Here is a 22403-nt window from a genome sequence, read left to right on the forward strand (position 1 = left end):
GAGAGGACGAAGGAAAATTTGTGAGTTTGTTTCCAGCGTGGGGCTGAGGGGAGGACAGGAAGAGGAAGAGGAGGAACAAGAAGAAAAGGGGAAGAAGAGGAAGAGGAGGAACAAGAAGAAAAGGGGAAGAAGAGGAGGAACAAGAAGAAGAAGAGGAAGAGGAGGAAGGAATTTTCTCGAGTTAAATCTCCGACGTGGGAAGGGAGGATAGGGAGAAGAGGAGGAAGAAGAAAAGGAAGTAGGTGGAAAAGAAAAAGAGGAAGGAAGAAAGAAATTATTTTCCAACTTCCTCATGATCCAACTCACAATCTTGTCCTCTTCATCCAACTCACAATCTTGTCCTCTTCATCCAACTCACAATCTTGTCCTCTTCATCCAACTCACAATCTTGTCCTCTTCATCCAACTCACAATCTTATCCTCTTCATCCAGCTCACAATCTTGTCCTCTTCATCCAACACACAATTTTGTCCTCTTCATCCAAATCCAACCTCATCCTCTTCATCCAACTCCAACCTCATCCTCTTCATCCAACTCCAACCTCATCCTCTTCATCCAACTCCAACCTCATCCTCTTCATCCAACTCCAACCTCATCCTCTTCATCCAACTCCAACCTCATCCTCTTCATCCAACTCCAACCTCATCCTCTTCATCCAACTCCAACCTCATCCTCTTCATTCAACTCACAATCTTGTCCTCTTCATCCAACTCCAACCTCATCCTCTTCGTCCAACTCCATCCTCATCCTCTTCATCCAACTCACAATCTTGTCCTCTTCATCCAACTCCAACCTCATCCTCTTCATCCAACTCCAACCTCATCCTCTTCATCCAACTCACAATCTTGTCCTCTTCATCCAACTCCAACCTCCTCCTCTTCATCCAACTCTAACTTCATCCTCTTCATCCAACTCCAAACTCATCCTTCTGATCTACCCGACACCCTCGTTCTCCTCATCCAACTCGTACCTCTGTCTCCTCCTCATCCACCTCTCAACTTCCAACCTCGCCCCCTCCTCCTCCTCCTCCTTCTCCTTCTCTTCCTCCTCCTCCTCCTCCTCCTCCTCCTCCTCCGGCATTTAATTGCAATTGGAGAGGATAGTGGTAGCAGTAGTGTTAGTTCATCTTCTGTCCTGTTTTCTTAACTTTAGCTTAGTTTACTAAACACAAACAGCCTCGTTAGGGCCAGTAGGCCTGCTGTTGCTTGTTCTTCCTTTGTGTTCCTTTGTGTTCATCCTCCTCCTCCTCCTCCTCTTCCTCTTCCTTCTCGAGAACCCAGATTAGCCCGCAGCCCTGGTGCCTTTACCTTCTTCAGTAGAGAATCTTCCTTCGGTTGAATGAAATTTAGGTATAAAATGGATGTATAAAGTGGATTACTCAGCGAAAGTGGATGAACTCTTCGGACATGCCTTCCACCAGAAACCCCTTCCCCGCCCCATCTCCTCACCCCTTTCCCCCTATCCCCTCCCCCTTTCCCTTCCCCCTTTCCCCTCCCCATTCCCGCTTCTCTCTCTCTCTCCCCATCCCCTCCCCCTCCCCCTCTCCCTTCCCTCCACCCTCTCCCTCCATCTTCTCCCCTCCCCATCCCCATCTCCCTCTCCCCCACCCTCTCTCCTCTTCCCCTCCCCATCCACCTCTTCTCCACTTCTTACCTTCCCTCCATCCTCCTCTCTCCACCCTTCTCCCTCTCTCTTTCCCTCTCCTCTTCCTTCCCCCCTCTCCTCCCCCTCCACCTCTTCCTTCTCCCTCTCTCCTCTCTCCTCATCCCTCCCCTTCTCCTCCTCCCCCTCTCCCCCTCCCCCCTCCCACTCACTTCCCGAAGCAACACTTCGACTCGGTCATTCCTCATTAGCCAGCGATTCTGAGGCTCGTTTCCCGCATCGGCTCAGCAAGAGCCTCATTACCATATAAGGCAAAATGTGCGAAGAATCCACACCCCTGAGACTCCTGATGGTATTAGAAAACGATCGACCAGGGGGAAGGGGGGAGAAAATCCTATCCGACGTCCGTCTCCCTAGAGCCAGCTCTCCCCTCCCCAACACGTGAAATTCCAATCATAAAACCTTCTTTTAGTGAATATATCAAGTTGCTAACCGAACTGTAATTTATTTAACGAAGTTGATAACTGAAGAAGATTTGAATAGACCCAGATAATAGACAAGAGACAAGGCAAGGCAAGATGAGACAAGACAAGACAAGACAAGACAAGACAAGACAAGACAAGACAAGACAAGACAAGACAAGACAAGACAAGACAAGACAAGACAAGACAAGACAAGACAAGACAAGACAAGACAAGACAAGACAAGACAAGACAAGACAAGACAAGACAAGACGAAACCAGACAAGACAAGACAAGATAAGCGAGACTAGACAAGACGAGACGAGACGAGATCAGAACAGAACAGAACAGACAAGACAAGACAAGACAAGACAAGACAAGACAAGACAAGACAAGACAAGACAAGACAAGACAAGACAAGACAAAAAATAAGATTTATCACCACCAATGCTTCTTACCCTTCAGCGAGGCTTTTGGAATGAATTGTACATGAGTGTGCGCACTTGGAATTGATCAAAACAAGTGTTCACTTGAAAGGTCAATCATTCCTGGACTCTCGCTCTCGGCCTGATTACATCGTGCGAGACCCGGTGGCTACTAACATAATCAACGACCAGAAAGGGGTGGAGTTTTGAGTTATATGTATACGTGAGGATCTTGTAAGAGGCCAATACGCTGTACTGGTACAAATAAACCTCGTCCCTTGTTGGTCTTGTTTTTTATAATGTTATATATATATATATGTATATATATATAATATATATATATATAATATATATATATATATATATATATATATATATATATATATATATATATATATATATATATATATATATATACATATATTTAATGAGTAGCGCGTTGGTTTCATTCTCGTCTCAATTAATTAGTTATTAATTATCAATTAATTAATTAAATAAATATTAGTTGATTAATTAAGTAATTGAATGTTTATTCATCTATTTATTTACTTATTTATTATTTATTTATTTAACCCATTTATCTATTTTCATTCATCTACCTTATTTATTTGTACATATTTCAAAGACTGGCATAAAGATCAATAAATAGATAGATAGATAACAAATAAATGAATAGATAGATAAAGTATTTGGAGTCTGCTTCTTGTGCCTGGCACACCAAACACTTAGGGCAAGGGTGACAATTTCGTGCGCATCGAAGGGCCTCCTGGCGTAGTCGCCTCGCTTTACCGCCCCTGTAGAACCGAATGTCTTTATTCTGGTTGCCGTCAGGCGATTTTATTCATGTTTGTGGTATCCTCTCACCCGTGGCAATAAAAAACGGGGGGTGGTTGCCTAACGCACGTCTCATGAACAAGAGTTCTCGGGTTCTTCAAGAAAGACGAAAATTTTGAGAAGTCTTTGGCAAAAGAAGAAGAAGAAGAAGAAGAAGAAGGCTTTCAGGTGTCTACACATTTTCTTTTATATTTTCTTTTATTTTATTTATTTTATTTTTATTTTTTTAGGAAGCCAGAGGTCTCGGACTCTTCTTCAAGAAAGTCGAAAATTTTGAAAATTCTTTCGTAAAAGAAGAAGGAGGCTTTCAGGTGTCTCCTCAGGCGTTTTTTTTCTTTTTTCTTTTTTTTTAAGGAACCGAGGCGGAATACTCTTGGGATAAGATAAGATATGAACTCTTGGGATAAAATATGAACAGTTCATCCCATTTCGCGAGAGTTCAGCTGAATGGGAGCACTTGGCTAACGCAAAGACTTCACGCCATGAAGGAATCATCAAAGGAGTAGCGACGAGCTCTTTCTAAAAGAAAAAAAAGAAAAGAAAAAAAAAGAAAAAAAAAATCTTGGCGAATGTATTTATAATTCTTTTGATTTTATGTCTTTGTGTGTTTGTGATGTTGTAAACCTGGTTTACGTGGAAGAACATAAATTTTATCTCCAGGCGAAGATCATCGACTATTAAAAAATAAATAAATAAATAAACAAAATAAAATAAAATAATATAAAGTAAAAAAAAAACGAATAGATAAATAAATAGATAAATAAGTGAATAGTAGATAAATAGATGAATAGATAATAGATAAACGAAAAAAAATAAAAATCTCTTTAAAAGGGAAGGGCAATTGAACACTAATTTTTCAATTTATTCATTTATTCGTGCCTGGATTTCAGCAACTCAAAAAAAAAAAAAAAAAAACACATACAGAATACGTCACGTGCAACAAAGGCATGTACAATGTACACATTCAGTCTGTACAACTACTGTGGAGAAGTATATACATCCCATTGGCTTTTTCCATCCTATAAAGGGGGTTGCCGATTCAATTCATACACACACACTTCACACACAAACAAAACCCACTGAATACCTCTCCCACTTCAGAGAGGTCATCCCATTGGCTTTTTCCATCCTATAAAGGGGGTTGCCGATTCAATTCATATACACACACACTTCACACACAAACAAAACCCACTGAATACCTCTTCCACCGCAGAGAGGGCCATCCCCGTTTCCCGCCACATCCTGTTGAACTTATCAAACGTTGTTCTGGGCAGCATGTACCGGTCGTGACCACGCTGATGCATCGCCACTAGTAATTCCCGTCTGCTCCTTGTTGTTGTTGTTGTTGTCGTTCCCTAGACTGTCTGTCCGAGCAGTCCCGTCTCCCCAAGGAATGCCATAGCCGAAACTGGGTTTTCCCACAAATCCTTTATAGAGCGTATGTTGTGTTGTTTGCGTGCATGATTGAGAAAAAATGCATGTTGGGAAAAAGGATTGTGGTACTCCCCAAGGTAGGCGTAGCTCCTCTTGGGGATTGGTGCCACCTGCGTAGAGCCGGTGGCCAGGGGTAGTTGCTGCCGTTTGGCCCCCAACTCTTGGGGTTGGGAGGTGGTCCCACGACGTAGACGCTGCAGCTCCAGGACCTCTGCTCCTTGTTGTGCATATTGGTCAATGGTACTTGATATTTGGGATTTTGTCCCCAACAGTCATCGTTTCTGTCCCTTTGGGTCATTAGATGAAGAATCGTAGAAGTCTTGAACGAGAAACTGAAGGAGAGAAAGAGGAAGAGGGAGAGATGATCAGCATTCTCCTTTGAGTACAGATTAGATTTCCGACCATAGAATAAAGCTACGTGGCCCCGGTCCATAGGGGTATCATTAAAGTCTCCAGAGTGTTGACTGTGTACGACTTATGCAGGCAATGCGCGGTACAGGGGAGCACGGTACGGAATAGGGAAGTTTTGGGGGAGTTAGGGTAACAAGGGTGGGAAGGAAAAATAGGATGACAGAAAAAAAACTCTCCCATTAAGAGGGAAGTGAGAAACCCCTTGTAGGACAACAGCTGTCAGTTGCGGCATGCCTTTTTTTTTTTTTGCTACTGTTTGGGTCACCTCCCCGTCTGGCCAGGACCTTCGGGAGACAGCGCAAGAAGCACGCAGTGGGTTCCGGGGATCGAACTCACGACCACCTAACAGATGAGAAGGTCTGGAAAGAGAGGAAAAGAGAGAGAGAGAGAGAGAGAGAGAGAGAAGAGAATGAGAGAGGCAGGAGAGGAAGAGAATGGAAGGATGAGGGAAGAAGGAAGGTGGAGGAAGGGAGTGGGGAGAACGAGGAGGAAGGGAGTGGGGGAAGGAGGAGGAGGAGAAGGAGGAGGAGGGAAGGAGGAGGAGGAGGGAAGGAGGAGGAGTGGGGAAGGAGGAGGAGGAGGAGGAGGAGGAGGAGTGGGGAAGGAGGAGGAGGGAAAGAGGAGGAGAGAAGGAGGAGGAGGGAAGGAGGAGGAGGGAAGGAGGAGGAGGAGTGGGGAAGGAGGGAAGGAGGAGGAAGAGGGAAGGAGTAGGAGAAGGAGGGAAGGAGGAGGAGGAGGAGGAGGGAAGGAGGAGGAGGAGGGAAGGAGGAGGAGGAGGGAAGGAGGAAGAGGAGGAGGAGGAGGGTAGTGATGAAGGAAATGGATGAAAAGGTAATTAAAAAAGTGTTTTTGTAGAAAACAGCTGATGCGTGTTATTACTACAGGTATATAAAAAAAAAAAAAAAAGTGGAAGCTGGAAGCTCATTCTTGGAACTTACCCATCCTTAGGATTAGCTCGATTTTTTAACATACCCTACCCTAGGATTAACTTATTTTTTGCCGTAACCAACCCTAGGATTAGATAAGTTTTTAACGTATCTAGCTCTAAGACAAAGACGTATTGTTGATTTTAATTTGGATAAAGGTTCACACCAACATTTGGAGGGTTATGGTGAGGATGTGAGTAGGTTGAGTGTAAGGGGGATTAGGGGGGATTAGAATGAGCAGAGATAAGGAAATTAGGGTTAAATTAGGGATGCAAAGGGTAAGACTAGAAGAAAGGGGAAGGCTAAGGCTCTGTTCACACAAGCGGTTTGAACCGCACGGAAACCGCGGCGGAACCGCGTAGTCGGGGGTGAAAAACTGTGCGTTCTGTGTGAACACACCCATTGACTTACACTGTAATTGAACCGCCGCGGTTCAAAGCACTAGTGTGTATAGGGCCATAGGCTTGGTTTATACTTGGTTAGGTTTGGTTAGTTTAGGTTTAGGTAAGGTCATATTAGGTTAGCTTCGGTTAGGTCAAGTTTGGTTTAGGTTAGGTTAGGTTAGTTTAGGTTAGGTTAGTTTAGGTTAGGTTAGTTTAGGTTAGGTTAGGTTAGTTTAGGTTAGGTTAGTTTAGTTTAGTTTAAGTTAGGGTAGGTTAGTTTAGATTAGGTTAATTTAGGTTAGGTTAGTTTAGGTTAGGTTAGTTTGGGTTAGGTTAGTTTAGGTTAGGTTAATTCAGGTTAGGTTAGTTCAGGTTAGTTTAGTTTAGGTTAGGTTAGCACAGGTTAGCTTAGTTTAGGGTTAGGCAGTGTTACAAGAAGATTTGATGTAAAAATGGAATAACATCTAGAGACACAAAAAAAAAATAGAAATGAGAAAACCCCTAAGGACTCTAGGGAATAGGGTTTGGATTGGGAACGACTCTAGATAAATCAGATGAGAGAGAGAGAGAGAGAGAGAGAGAGAGAGAGAGAGAGAGAGAGAGAGAGAGAGAGAGAGAGAGAGAGAGAGAGAGAGAGAGAGAGAGAGAGAGAGAGAGAGAGAGAGAGAGAGAGCGAGAGAGAGAGAGAGAGAGAAAGAGAGAGAGAAAGAAAGAGAAAGAGAGAGAGAGAGAGAGAGAGAGAGAGAGAGAGAGAGAGCGAGAGTGTGTGTGTGTGTGTGTGTGTGTGTGTGTGTGTGTGTGTGTGTGTGTGTGTGTGAGAGAGAGAGAGAGAGAGAGAGAGAGAGAGAGAGAGAGAGAGAGAGAGAGAGAGAGAGAGAGAGCGAGAGAGAGAGAGAGACGGAAGGAAAGGGAATAAATAAATCTTCGGGGAACATCACTGAATCACCAAATCTCTCAAAAGATTCCTTTTGTGTGCGACTGCCTGGGAGCTGTGGGTGCATCTCTTTGTGTCTTTGTCTGTGTCCGCTTTTGTGTCTTCATTTTGTGTCTCCATTTTGTGTCCGTGCTCTCCTTAGGTGCTGTTTATGTTTGCTGTCCATGTTTCTGTCTGTGTCTGTATTTGATGTCTGTGTCTGTATTTGGTGTCTGTGTCTCCACTTCAAGTCTCTACCTGAGGATGGTTTCTGTGTCTGTGTCTGTATTCGATGTCTGTGCCTCCGTTTGATGTCTGTGTCTGAGGTTGGTTTCTGTGTCTGTACTTGGTGTCTGTGTCTGTGTCTACGGTAGATATATGTGTCTGAGTGTGAGTCTTGGTGACTTAGTGTATGTCACTGAAAGGCCTCCTTGATGTGACTACTAGGGCACTTTGAACGAGGTTGCTGTACCTGTGTATATCGCGAAATTGTCCACTAGGATGGAAGCGCTGGAAAACTACAGGTCATATATCTGTCTATCTAAGTGATTGGACGCTTTTGATATATTTGGTACTATGCACACACACGCACACACACACACACACACACATACACACACACACACACACACACGCACACACACACACACACACACACACGTGTATGTATATATATATATGCATATATATATGTATATATATATGTATATATATATATATGTGTGTGTAGGCTTTGCCTAGTTCATGAGGCACGAGGCTAGGACTACACCTACCACGCCACAGAAGATGAACAAAAGGAGAGAGAATTGGCACTAATCCACTAGCATCCCGACATCAACTCCTGAGGTGCGAGTAATCGTAGTCTATTTCCTCAAGTCCTTATTCTATTCAGGAGAAAGAAATTATATTTATGTGTGCGTGTGTTTGTGTGTGTGTTTGTGTGTGTGTGTGTGTGTGTGTGTGTGTGTGTGTGTGTGTGTGTGATTCACCATGGTCTTGGATCACGTGTTGTACCCGTGATCGACAGCTATTTTCATCGCGGAAGAGAGCTCAGAGCTCATATATGACCGATCTATAGGTAATGCTGTGACCTTACACGCACACACACCCAACTCCCAGCCCACGAGAGTTAGAGTAACGACCCGCAGCTCATCGATACTGAAATTATTTTAGCCCTGGGCGGGATTCGAACTCGGACTGCTATAGCATAAGTTTTGTGTGTGTGTGTGTGTGTGTGTGTGTGTGTGTGTGTGTGTGTGTGTGTATGTGTGTGTGTGTGGTGTGTGTGTATGTGTGTGTGTCTGTATGTGTGTGTGCGTGCGTGTAAGTGTAACTGCACACGGATGTATGACGATAATTTACATAGATTATGAACCCTTAATATGTTTTGCATAATGTCCATTTTTACCCTGGTATCTGTTGTCATGTGCGCATTAAACGCGTTAGAAAGCGATAGCAACTTTATATTATAATTTTTGTTTATTTTTTTATTGTTGTTGTTTTTCTTACTCAATGTCGCTTTCTCAAATATTCGCTCTGGGAAAAGAGCTATCAGCTTCGGCGTAGGCTCTCTTTTTTGTGCTCTTTTTTCCTAAACTCTTTATATCCCTCGTTCATCTTTATATCCAGAAACTTTGGTCATGAGACGGAGACCTGACAACGCGAATTTTAAATCGATTCGCGAAAGGATGGCCGGACCTGAATACCCAAAAATCCGCGATATTTTTTTTTCGGATTATTTTCGCGAAGTATTTTTCCCCGCATGATTTTCGCGAAATACTTTGGCAATTTATTTTCGATAAATATTTTTCGCCATTTTTCATTTGAGAAATGTTTTCGCAAACTTAGCTTTCGCGAACGAGTTTCGCGATTTACATCTTCGCGTTCCATTAGATTGCGTACAATGACATGCATCCATCGTCTCATTTTCCACTGAGAGCGGTTCGCTGATTCGTGTTTGCAAATGGTGGGAGAGGGGGAGGGGGGACCTTAATAGCAAGGATTGTGTGATTTTTGTGTATATTTTTCTATTTGCATATAGATTCCCTTTCATATATTGTTATTGATCTGTTTTATCTATTTGTTTGTTTATTTAGATATTTGTATATCTTATTCGTCTATGCATTTATTTGATTTCCTTATGTATTTGTTTATCTATTAATTCATTTATTCTATTTGATATTAGGTGTGAGTGTTTGGATGACAATTGAGGCAGCATACATTAACACTAAGGAAGACAATTGAGGCAGCATACTTTAACACTAATAACAACATTAGCCATAGAGAAGGCTTTATATGTCGAAAAAGCCACAAGCTTATTAATAATAAAAGAATACGCAAAATAGCAAGCTCTCCGAAGCGTCCCATGAGATGACTCGTCCCTGTATAAAACCTCATTTTATGTTTGAGTTGTTAGCTTTGTAATCAAGACCCGGTGGGTCGAAACGTTAAAGCGTAAAATTCTCCTATTGCTTCTTCCACCTTCAGTCTTATTTGTCAGAATATAGTCAATACATACATATATATACATATATATATATAAACATATATATATATATGTATACATATATATGTATATATATATATATATGTATGGATGTATATATTTATTATATATACATGTGTATATGTATATATATGTATATGTATATATATATATATATGTATGTATATATATATATGTATATGTATATATTATGGAAAAGGTGGAGGGGGAAACACGGGTCTTATCTGAATATCGAGTTTATTCCTGACCGGTTTCGCTTACAATTGCTTCTTCTTCGCTATTGTAAGCGAAACCGGTCAGGAATAAACTCGATATTCAGATAAAGACCCGTGTTTCCCCCTCCACCTTTCCCATAATTTGTTCCAATGTCTCTACATATGTATATATATATATATATATATATATTATTTATACATATATGTGTATATATATGTATATATATATGTATATACATATATATATATATGTGTATATACATGTATATGTATGTATATATATACATATATATGTATATATGTATTATATGTATATAACATATATATATATATGTATGTATAGATATATGTATATATACATATATATGTATATATATACAAATATTTATATTCATAAGTTTATATATATATATATATATATATATATATATATATATATATATATATATGCGTACACTTAGGCAGGAGGTTCTCCCTCTGACAAGAAATGTTGTATATAATAGCTTGATGACAACTCACAATTTTCTTGTTAACTTGTTCAATACTGCGAACAAGGCGACGTATTTCAAAAGGCAATCTATGTAGAAGGTCAGCAAAGGACATTTCAACACTGAAGCAGGATAGTCAAACTAGTAGATATTTCGGTACCAACGTTTCGAAGTTGCACAACTTCATTTTCAAGGCAGAATAATACATACAATAGTCAAATCGTAAATATACAGAAATAGTGTTACATAAATGAGCTAAGGAGAGGTTACAAACAAACAAATAATATGAAATAAGTACGAACATAGGAGAGGTGGACAAAAGGACAAAAAAAAAAAAAAAAAAAAAAAAAAAAAAAAAAAAAAAAAAAAAAAAAAAAAAAAAAAAGAAAAAAAAAGCAATGACAATTGATCACCCACACCGTGGGGTGGTCAATTGTTCACCGTGCTGTGAGGTGGAAGAATGGACATCATCAACATGGAAATGTGCGATCATGGCTTTAGAAGAAGGGAGAATTTGGAGATCTTGAAGCTGCTTATTCATGTCGGGGTTGCTGTGTTTGATATGCAACGCTTCGATAATCGCAAGTCTTTTGTGGTCTTTTTCCGTGGCAATAATGGAAGTACCCTTTACGAGGTCTTCTCTTGTGAGTCGTAGTTGGTGGTGGTTACTATAATGATTTTTGATGGCGCCTGCAGATAAATGAAGAGTAAGCCTTCTCGATACTTTAGTAGTAGTCATACCAATATACGACGCATGAGGCCCACAGTCCTCATGTTGGCATACAAATTTGTATACGGCATGACTACGTTGAAGGAGAGGGCGTTCAGGAGTGGTGTTATTTCTCATGATCAGGTTACTAATCCTCTTGTTTTTATAGAAAATGACCAGATTTAACCTATCGCTCTCGTTAATAGGTTTGACATTTCTTTTAATTATGTCCTTGATAATTCGTTCCTCGGTCTTATACGAGGTTGACATTTGAGACTTATAAATTAATTTTATTGCTAGGCGGGATGATCTGTAAGGAGTTGTTTTTCTGGTTATACCACTTGTTTATAGTGCGTTTGACCACACTGGAAACGACGACGTGGTGTGGGTATCCATTGTCTACAAGCATTTGGGATACCCGGACGTTTTTCCACTCACTGCAGTGGGACAGCGCTCTCCTGACGAAAGCTACGATAGTAGTCTCTTTAAATCGGTCAGGGCATTTGCTTTGACCATTCAAACAATGGCCAGCGTTAGTGGATTTGACATAGACCGAAGTGGAAATTGTGTCCTCGATTTTTAGGAGGACACCCAAGAAGGGGAGGGCACCATCTGTACTTTTTTCCATGGTGAAGTGTAGACCGGATTTCTCTTCGAATGTTTGACGTAAGACCTGCAGCTCGGACTCACTTTCTACACGAATGAATGTGTCGTCGATGTATCGGCAATACGTGCTAGGTCTCTGGATGTCACCGAAGACTTGTTCCTCGACAGTACCCATAAAGAAGTTTGCGAAGAGAACTCCCAATGGAGATCCCATGGCAACACCATCTCTTTGGACATACATTCTTCCTCTTGGGCATCTGAACGGAGCTTCTTTTGTACATATTTCAAGCAGGGACTTCAGCGCTGGTTCAGGGATTTTCAACTTTGGGGTAGACATGTCACGATATACTCTGTCCAAAATAAAACTAAAAGTTAAATTTATGTATTTATATGAAACCACCGGCAGAAGCCAGAGAAGTGCATCCAAGGTCTAACTTTACGAGTCAATTAAGATTTCAAGCAAAGAAGCCTGGAGGAGGGTCATCCCTCAGCTGAATAAAAGCGCCCGACAGGCTTTAGGGAAGAAGTCTGAGAAGCCAGGAGGGAACGAGGGAGAGATTGGAGGTTTCCCTTTGTCTGACCAAAGTCTTCTGGCTGCAGCCAGAGCGTATATCATGAGAACTGTGTTTGACACACACACACACACACACACACACACACACACACACACACACACACACACACACACACACACACACACACACACACACACACACACACACACACACACACACACACACACACACACACACACACACACACACACAACTCGTGGCGCAGTTGGTAGAGTTCCCGGCTGCCACTACGGAGGTCCGGGTTCGAATCTCTTCCAGGGCTGAAATAATTTCAGTATTGCTGCGGTGTAGGTTGTTACTCGAGGTCTCGTGGGCGGGGAGTTGGGATGTGTGTGTTTGTAAGGTCACAGCATTATCCATAGATCGATCATATACTAGCTCTGAGCTCTCTTCCGGGAGGGAAATAGCTGTCGATCACGAGTCCAACACGTGATCCAAAGACCATGGTGAATCACAGACTCACAGACACGCGTAAGTTTGTCATTGGAAAGCTTCTTGTCTGCTTTTTCTCCTTGCCTGAGAACATTATTTCCTTTTAAATGAAATTGACTTGAAGCGACTTCGTAATTCACATTGGCATGATACATTGCCTAAAGTAAAAATACATTAGTTCATTGACCTCTTCTTTGTAGATTTAACGACTGAATGTTCCACGTATTCAGACATTTATACTTCACTTGCTTTTCTTCTTCATTTATTCCAGTTTTGCAATAATTAATTTTGTTCTTGCATGCCTCCGTGTCAATCGTTTTAGAGGTTTTAAGAGTTTTGTTTCGCATGTTTTTGTGTATTTTAATTTTTATTCTTATGTATTTCTTTTGCACATTTTCGAATAAATTTAGCCAACGATGGGAACGGTACGGAGAGAAAAGGGATTCATTCCTTTGATGTTCTTCACATAAGTGAACGTTCCACGGCTTATGTATATGTATATATATATATATATATATATATATATATATATATATATATATTATGGGAGAAAGCATACGCTGGACTCGACGTTCGTCAATTTATTCCGACGTTTCGAACCCTGTCCGGGGTTCGTCTTCAGGGTAATACAGTGGTAGCAATGGAAATGTACATAAATAAGGGGAATTTGGTACACTGGGACAGGTCTCCACAGTAACCGTTACAATCCGACGCAGTTAAACCAAATCAAAAACACAAATGAGAAACAAATATAAATAAAACTATAAAATAACAGGTGCAATACTTCCTTGAAAACATTCACCGAGTTTACCATAGAAAAATATGTATATATATATATAAAGAAAATATAGTGAAAGTTGTAAGGATTCACCCCGCTACCGATGGGTCGCACCACTGTGCACTCCCGTGGAACAAATGTCCCGCGTAGCATGTATATCACGAATAAAAGAAATGACGAACCCCGGACAGGGTTCGAAACGTCGGAATAAATTGACGAACGTCGAGTCCAGCGTATGCTTTCTCCCATAATAATGGTTCCTGGACTCCAGCTATTTACGAATATATATGTATATATATATATATATATATATATATATATATGTATATATATATATATATATATATATGTGAATATATAAATATATATATATATATATATATATATATTTATAGATATATTTATACATTTATATATATATATATATATATATATATATATATATATATATATGTGTGTGTGTGTGTGTGTGTGTGTATGTGTGTGATTCACCATAGTCTGGATCACGTTTTGGACTCGTGATCGACAGCTATTTCCCTCACGGAAGAGAACTCAGAGCTCGTATATGACCGATCTATGGGTAATGATGTGACATTACACGCACACACACACACCCAACTCCCTGCCCACGATAGTTGGAGTAACAACCTGCAGCGCAGCAATACCGAAATCATTTCAGTCCTGGGCGGGATTCGAACCAGGACCTCCGTAGTGACAGCCAGGAACTCTATCAACTACTTCACGAGTTGTGTGTGTGTGTGTGTGTGTGTGTGTGTGTGTGTGTGTGTGTGTGTGTGTGTGTGTGTGTGTGTGTGTGTGTGTGTGTGTGTGTGTGTGTGTGTGTGTGTTCATAGAAGCTCCGCCTCTGGGACTCGAATCCTTGGCTCTGCTAACATAATCACGAAACAAAGACGCTAGCCACTACGTCATGGGTTGTGAAAAAGGTCCTAAACTCACACACACACACACACACACACACACACACACACACACACACACACACACACGCACGCACACAAGCATGACCATTTAACTCTTCATCCTCACTGTCGACATAGCTAAGCCTCTCGATGGCCCTTAAGCTCCCTCTACGAGTTTCATTTCAGAGATCGATGTAATGATATTACCCGAAGAGGCGCCAATGGAGGCTTCCGCCGATGTCGGTTCTTCGCCAATTTATGGTCTTCTATAGCCTCGTTGAGTAGCGCGTTCATGTTCAAATTAAGCTTAATTAGTTGCAACAAATGTATGTTATGAGGTGCAATGGTAACTGCAGATGGTGTATGCCTTTAGTGGTGTTTCGGGGATTGGTAGGATGTTTGTTTAGGTAACCGTCTGTGCTGTGGAAAGGGTCTTAAGCAACTGGGGATTATCGTTTAGTGACAGCTGGAATGTGTATGTATGTATGTATGTATATATATATATATATATATATATATATATATATATATATATATATATATATAATATATGTATATACATAATATATATACATATATATACAATATATACATTATATATATATATGTATATATATATATATATATATATGTATATATATATATATAAATATATATATATATATATATATATATATATATATATACATATATATCAATTATCTTGGTAGACAGACCCTAAACTAGACGGGATATCTAATGCATGGACCCTCAATTGTATAATACATCAAACCTGCCTGAGAGCAGTATTATACAATCATGTTGTTTGTTTTTCTTCAAGAGGACCTATTGTATGGAGTCTCCCACGTTATCGAAGGAGTTGGAAACAGTGAACACGGCCATTCCAGGTCATTCAACCGAAGCTCTTCGTTTCGGCCTTCGTTGGTTTACCAGAAGGAGGCGAAGGTCCTGAAGAAGGGTGGGGAGGGGGGAAGAGGAAGGGAGGGAGGGAAGAGGAGGAGGAGGAGGAGGAGGAGGAAGAGGAGGTAGGTGAGTAGAAGAGGGTTGGAGGAGTATTCGGTCACCTGTAACCAGCGTTTCTATCCTTGGAGACGCTACAGAACTGAAAGGGATGGGATCTTAAGATGTGGTGCAGGAGGAGAGTTGAGGAAGGTCGGTGGATGGATGGATAGTGGATGTCAAACGCGATCAGCATCTTTTGAAGTGGAGGCCATTCTCTGATCATAAAGGAATGCTGAGTAGGGATAACGCTTAAGTCCCCAAAATGTCGACTGCACAAGTCGTTTAGTCAGTATCCCCATACAAGGAGAATGGGAAGAGGGGACGGGATTAAAGGAGAGGGGAACTGAGGGAGAGGGGTCTGAGGGAGAGGGGACTGAGGGAGAGGGGACTGAGGGAGAGGGGACTGAGGGAGAGGGGACTGAGGGAGAGGGGACTGAGGGAGAGGGGTCTGAGGGAGAGGGGACTGAGGGAGAGGGGACTGAGGGAGAGGGGACTGAGGGAGAGGGGACTGAGGGAGAGGGGACTGAGGGAGAGGGGACTGAGGGAAAGGGGACTGAGGGAGAGGGGACTGGGGTAGAGGGGGCTGAGGGAGAGGGGACTGAGGGAGAGGGGACTGAGGAAGAGGGAACTGAGAGAGAGGGGACTAAGGGAGAGGGGTCTGAGGGAGAGGTGACTGAGGGAGAGGGGACTGAGGGAGAGGGGACTGAGGGAGAGGGGACTGAGGGAGAGGGGACTGAGGGAGAGGGGACTGAGGGAGAGGGGTCTGAGGGAGAGGGGACTGAGGGAGAGGGGTCTGAGGGAGAGGGGACTGAGGGAGAGGGGACTGAGGGAGAGGGGACTGAGGGAGAGGGGACTGAGGGAGAGGGGACTGAGGGAGAGGGGACTGAGGGAGAGGGGACTGAGGGAGAGGGGACTGAGGGAGAGGGGACTGAGGGAGAGGGGACTGAGGGAGAGGGGACTGAGGGAGAGGGGACTGAGGGAGAGGGGACTGAGGGAGAGGGGACTGAGGGAGAAGGCGAAGAAAAGGAAGGAGGGGAGGGAAGAGAAAGAGAGTGGGGGAGAAGAGTGTCAAGGGGAAGGGAGGGGAGGAAAGGAGAGAAGAGGGGAATAGAGAGGACTGGGGAAAGAGAAGAGAGACGAGGGGAAGGGAGGGGAGGAGAGGAGAGAAGAGGGGAATAGAGAGAACTGAGGAAAGAGAAGAGAGAAGTGATGGGAAAGGACGGGGTGATTGAGGGAGAAGGAGAGGAGAGGAGGGGAGGAAAAAGGGGAAAAGGGGAATGAGAAAGGGAGAAGAGGGGAGGGGAGGGGAGGGGAAGGAGAAGAACATTGAGAGGAAAAGAAGGAAAAGGGAGAGGTGAGGAAAGGGGTTTGAGGGAGAATGGGAGAAGGGGGAAAGGAAGAGAGGGAAGGAGAGGGGAGGTGAGGGGAAAGTGAGAATAGAGGGGAGGGAGGGAAAGGGGGAGTTGGAGAATTTGTACATATCAAGACAGTCTAGAAACGGGAAAGAAACCTTTTCTGAACTGTTGCGAGACAGTCTAGAAACACGCGAGAAACAGTACAAAAACAGTCCAGAAACACGCGAGAAACAGTTCAGAGACATGCGAGAAACAGTCCAGAAACACGCGAGAAACAGTCCTGAAACAGTCCAGAAACACGCGAGAAACAGTCCAGAAACAGTCCAGAAACACGCGAGAAACATTGCAGAACCGTTTCATCGCAACCTAAAGGTTACTGACGGAAGTTGCGACAGTAAAACCGTTGCCGGTTTTAGAACCTCCGATAGGCCGATCTTGTAAGCCGGGATGATCATGTGGCTTTGCTCTCTCTCTCATACTCTGCGCCTCATCTATTTAATAAATTGTTATCAACATTTAAGAGTTTAACGTAACTGCCCTGAAGCAGTTTAGCGTTTCATTAACTCATGTAACAACTAGATTACATCCTGATGTATGAAGCCTCTTTGCAATCTGATATAACAGAATTTTTGTATATTCATTTTCAGGATTCACTGGCCCAGTAAAATGCTATGGGGACTGTAACATTTATTTATTATTCGTCTATTGATTAATTCAATTATTTATTGTTTTATGTTTTGTTTTGAATAATGTACAGCGGTATTCTTCAGCTCAAGGTGTTGTGTTCATAAGGATATTCAACCAATTTGTGAACGTCATAATAGGCGTGAGAAAGAAGAACTTGCTCTTCAGTTATTTATGCAGACGTATTGTTGTGGTTGTTTTGTTATTGTTATTATTGTTATTATTATTACTATTATTATTATTATTATTATTATTATTATTATTATTATTATTATTATTATTATTATTATTATTATTATTATCATTATTATTATTGTTGTTGTTGTTGTTGTTTTGTTATTACCATTATTATAATTATAATTATTGTCATTACTGTAATTACTGTAATTACTGTAATTATTATCATTATTATCATTATTATCATTATTATCATTATTATCATCATTATCATCATTATCATTATTATCATTATTATCATTATTATCATCATTATCATCATTATCATCATTATCATCATTATCATTATCATCATCATTATCATCATTATCATCATTATCATCATTATCATCATTATCATCATTATCATCATTATCATCATTATCATCATTATCATCATCATCATCATCATCATTATCATCATTATCATCATCATCATCATTATCGTCATTATCGTCATGATCATAATCATTATAATTATAATTATCATTATCGTTATCATCAATATTACCGTCATCATCACCATTATCATCATCATTGTCGTTTATCGTCATCATTGTCGTTCGTCATCATCATCATTATCTTATTTACTATATCGATTTTATTGGTTGATTTATTTATCTATTTTTGTATATATTAATTTATTTGATTTTTATCTTTTATTCTTTGTTGAAAATTTTCGAGAATTTTGGAAAGTCAAATGATAAGCAAACGAAATACAAAAAATATAAAAAGGTTTATGTAATCCAGTATTCTCTGCCTGGTTTTTACGCGAAAGCTAGGTGGGATGGGAATCGCGTTACGTGAGGATCTTACGCCAGGAGGCGCTGAGTAGCTGCCATTTTTTAACCTATTGTGCGCTTAGGGGACTGTCGGAGCAGATGATTAACAGTCACTGCTGAGGCTCGGAGAGGAGTGCGGGATTCGAGCCCGTAACTAAGCGTATATGAAGTTGGGTGTGCGAACTATAATGACTAACGCGCTCGCTTAACTATAATGGATAATCCTCGTTGGTTACAAATGAACAGGTATTGATTTTTTTCTACCGTTGCAAAGTGTGACGGGGACGAATAGAATCGCCTGGCGGCAGACAGAGTAGAGGAGGAAAGGTGTCAACAGGTACGGAAGGGATTTGCATAGACCACAGGTCAATAAACTTCTTCACAGCAGCGGGACTTTTTTTTTTTTTTTAAGAAAAACAACGATTGGAAAAAAGAGTATGAAAGGGATTGATATCGTTTTTTTTATTTAGTTATTTTTATTTTAGTAAAATAGTGACGGGCAGTAGTTTTGTGACGCCTAATATAGATAGACACCACCCGCTTCCTCATTCCTTAGATACCACACACGAATAAAATCACCTGACGACAACCGACATGAAAAGAACGGAGCACCCGGTACGTAAGGGTCTAATAGCGAACGACGACTTGTCTTCGAGGACTTCGAGGGCAAACAAGAGCTCGAGGACGTCCTTCCACGAAGTAAACAAGGACACGAAGGTAGGGCGACCTCCAACTTCGGAGGATCTAACTTGTGCCATCAGCCGAGGCGCTCAAGCAACGATGGAGGGAAGAAGTTTCTGTTGTCAATCTACGAAGACTTAATCTCTCATATGCCGAAAAGCACAATGGGAGAGAGGTTCGAGGAGAGGAGAGGACGGGAAGGTGGGATAGGGGGGAGGGAAGAGAGAAAAAGAGGAAGAGTAAAAAGAGTGGAAAGGAAGAGGCGCGAAGTGGAGACCATGGGGGAGAGGGGTGGAAGAGGAGAGAGGAGGAGGAGAGAGGAGGGAGAAAGAAGGGAGAGGAAGAGGCGAGGAGAGGAGAGAACGGAAGCCGGGGGGGAGGGGAGAGAGAAAAAGAGGAAGAGAAAAGGAGTGGAAAGGAAGAGGCGAGGAATGGAGAGCATGGGGGGAGAGGAGTGAAGAGGAGAGAGGAGGAAAAAAGAGAACAGAGGAAGAGGAGAGAGGAGGAAAAAAGAGAGGAGAGGAAGAGGTGGGGAGTGGAGAGCACGGGAAGCCGGGGGAGGGGGAGAGAGAAAAAGAGGAAGAGAAAAAGAGTGGAAAGGAAGAGGCGAGGAGTAGAGACCTTGGGGGAGAGGAGAGGAAGAGGAGAGAGGAGGAAAAAAGAGAGGAGAGGAAGAGGAGAGAGGAGAAAAAAAGAGGAGAGGAAGAGGCAGGGAAAGGAGAGGACGAGAAGCTGAGCGGGGTGGGGAAGAGAAAAAGAGGAAGAGAAAAAGAGTGGAAAGGAAGAGGCGAGGAGTAGAGACCATGGGGGAGAGGAGGGGAAGAGAAAAAGAGGAAGAGAAAAAGAGAGGAGAGGAAGAGGCGGGGAGTGGAGAGCACGGGGAAGAGGGGAGGAAGAGGAGAGAGGAAGAAAAAAGAGTGGAGAGGACAGGAAGCGGGGGAGGGGAGAGAGAAAATGAGGAAGAGAAAAAGAGTGGAAAGAAAGAGGCACTGAGTGTTGAGCATGGGGGAGTGAGAGAGGAAGAAGAGAGGAAGAGGAGAGAGGAGGGAATGAAGAGCACGGGGGAGAGGAGAGGAAGAGGAGAGAGGAGGAAAAGGAGGAGAGAGGAAGAAAAAGAGAGGAGGTAAGAGGCGGGTATTGGAGAGCACGGTAGAGGGGAGAGGGGAGGAGAGGAGGAATAAGAGAGGAGAGAAGAGGAGAGGAGTGGGGAGCATGGGGGAGAGGAGAGGAAGAGGACAGGGGAGGAAGAGGAGGGAGAAAAGAGAGAGAGGAATAGGATGGGAGGAAGAGGAAGAAGGAGAGGAGTGGGGAAGAAAAAGCGAGGAGTGGAGAGCACACAAGAGAGACGAAGAGGAGAGGAAAAAGAGTGGAAAGGAAGAAGACATGGAAAAAAAGAGAGGAAGAGCCCGGGGGAAGGAGAAGAGAGCACAAAAGAGAAGGAAGAGGAGGAGTATAAGAGAGGCAGAAGAAACGGGAAGAGAAAGAGACGAAGCGACGTAAGAAGAGTAGAAGGAAAATTGATTTAAAAAGAGAAGAGAGGGGGAATTGGAAACAAGAGAGGAAGGAAGTGTAGGAAACGGAGAATGAAGAGCACGAAAATACGAAAAGAAGAGAAGGAAAGAGAGGAAGGAGAGAAGAGGCGAGGAAAGAGAAGACATAAAGAGAAAAGAGAAGATATAAAGAGTAAAGAGTAATGGTAGGAAAGAGAGGCAGAAGAGGGCAGAAGAGGGGACAGGATGAGGGGAAACGGAGATGAGGAGGAGAGAGGGGAGTCAAGTGTTTAGAGAGGAGGGGAGAGCTCAAAGGAAGTGGGGGGAAGTGGGGGGAAGTAGGGGGAAGGGGAGGAAGGGAAAAGAGGGTTAGACAGACAGAATGGAAGTTAGGTTGACTGGTTTGCTGAGGATTTGATCTCCGATATTCCGTTTGTTTCTCTCCCCCTACCCCACCTCTCTCTCTCTCTCTCATCGTCACTTCTCTATCTCCACTTCTCCTCATCTCCTCTCTCTCTTCTCTCTCTCTCTCTCACCTCTCTCTCTCCTCCTCCGTCCGTCGCATCTCACATCTCTCTCATCTCTCCTCTCGTCCTCACTCCTCCCCCCCTCTCCGCCTTCTCCCTCTCAGTCTCTCTCTCGTCTCCTCTCCTCTCACTCTCTCACCTCTCCTCTCTCTCTCTCATCTTCCGATCTCTCTCTCACTCTCTCCCGTCTCCTCTCTCTCTCTCTCTCTCTCTCCCCTAACCCCCCCCCCCTCTCTCTCTCTCTCTCTCTCTCTCTCTCTCTCTCTCTCTCTCTCTCTCTCTTTTCTCTCTCTCTCTCTCTCTATACTCTCTCTCTCTCTCTCTCCTCTCTCTCTCTCCTCTCCCCCTCTCTCTCTCTCTCTCTCTCTCTCTCTCTCTCTCTCTCTCTCTCTCTCTCTCCCTCTCTCTCTCTCTCTCTCTCTCTCTCTTTCCTCTCTCTCTCTCTCTCCCCTCCCTCTCTCTCTCCCCTCCCTCTCTCTCTCTCCCCTCCCTCTCTCTCTCTCCCCTCCCTCTCTCTCTCTCTCTCTCCCCTCCCTCTCTCTCTCTCTCCCCTCCCTCTCTCTCTCTCTCCCCTCCCTCTCTCTCTCTCCCCTCCCTCTCTCTCTCTCCCCTCCCTCTCTCTCTCCCCTCCCTCTCTCTCCCCTCCCTCTCTCTCTCCCCTCCCTCTCTCTCTCCCCTCCCTCTCTCTCCCCTCCCTCTCTCTCCCCTCCCTCTCTCTCCCCTCCCTCTCTCCTCTCTCTCCCCTTTCCTCTCTCTTCCCTCTCCTCTCTCTCCCCTCCCTCTCTCTCTCTCCCCTCCCTCTCTCTCTCTCCCCTCCCTCTCTCTCCTCTCCCCCATATCTCTCTCTCTCTCTCTCTCTCTCTCACCCCCCCCCCCCTCTCTCTCCCACCCACTCTCTCGCCCCCCCCTCTCTCTCTCTCTCTCTCTCTCTCTCTCCCTCTCTCTCTCTCTCTCCCTCCCTCTCTCTCTCTCTCTTTCTCCCCCTCTCCCCCTCTCTCTCTCTTTCTCTCTTTCTCTCTATCTCTATCTTTCTGTTGTGTTCATAAGAT

The 22403-nt window shown here is 43.0% G+C and overlaps 1 protein-coding gene across 1 annotated transcript; it reads right to left on the reverse strand.

Annotated features, from left to right (window-relative positions):
- Positions 1–11583: 11583 nt before the first annotated feature.
- LOC143021128 (uncharacterized) lies at positions 11584–19414 on the reverse strand. Its single transcript, XM_076178418.1, has 2 exons — positions 19236–19414; positions 11584–12262 (listed from the first exon to the last, which is right to left on the reverse strand). The coding sequence occupies exons 1-2, from the start codon at positions 19412–19414 to the stop codon at positions 11584–11586; spliced, it is 858 nt and encodes a 285-aa protein (XP_076034533.1).
- Between the last annotated feature and the right edge of the window lie 2989 nt (positions 19415–22403).

This window comes from Oratosquilla oratoria, chromosome 41 (assembly GCF_046742065.1).
Source record: "Oratosquilla oratoria isolate Oo_2021 chromosome 41, ASM4674206v1, whole genome shotgun sequence".
In the NCBI taxonomy this organism is placed as follows: domain Eukaryota; kingdom Metazoa; phylum Arthropoda; class Malacostraca; order Stomatopoda; family Squillidae; genus Oratosquilla; species Oratosquilla oratoria.

Excerpts from the sequence above, each read along its gene's own strand:
- LOC143021128 (XM_076178418.1), bottom strand. The coding sequence starts at position 19,414 with ATGGCACAAGTTAGATCCTCCGAAGTTGGAGGTCGCCCTACCTTCGTG. Across the intron at positions 12,263-19,235 it reads TTCATGTCGGTTGTCGTCAG|AGTATATCGTGACATGTCTA; the intron begins GTGATTTTATTC and ends TATTTTGGACAG.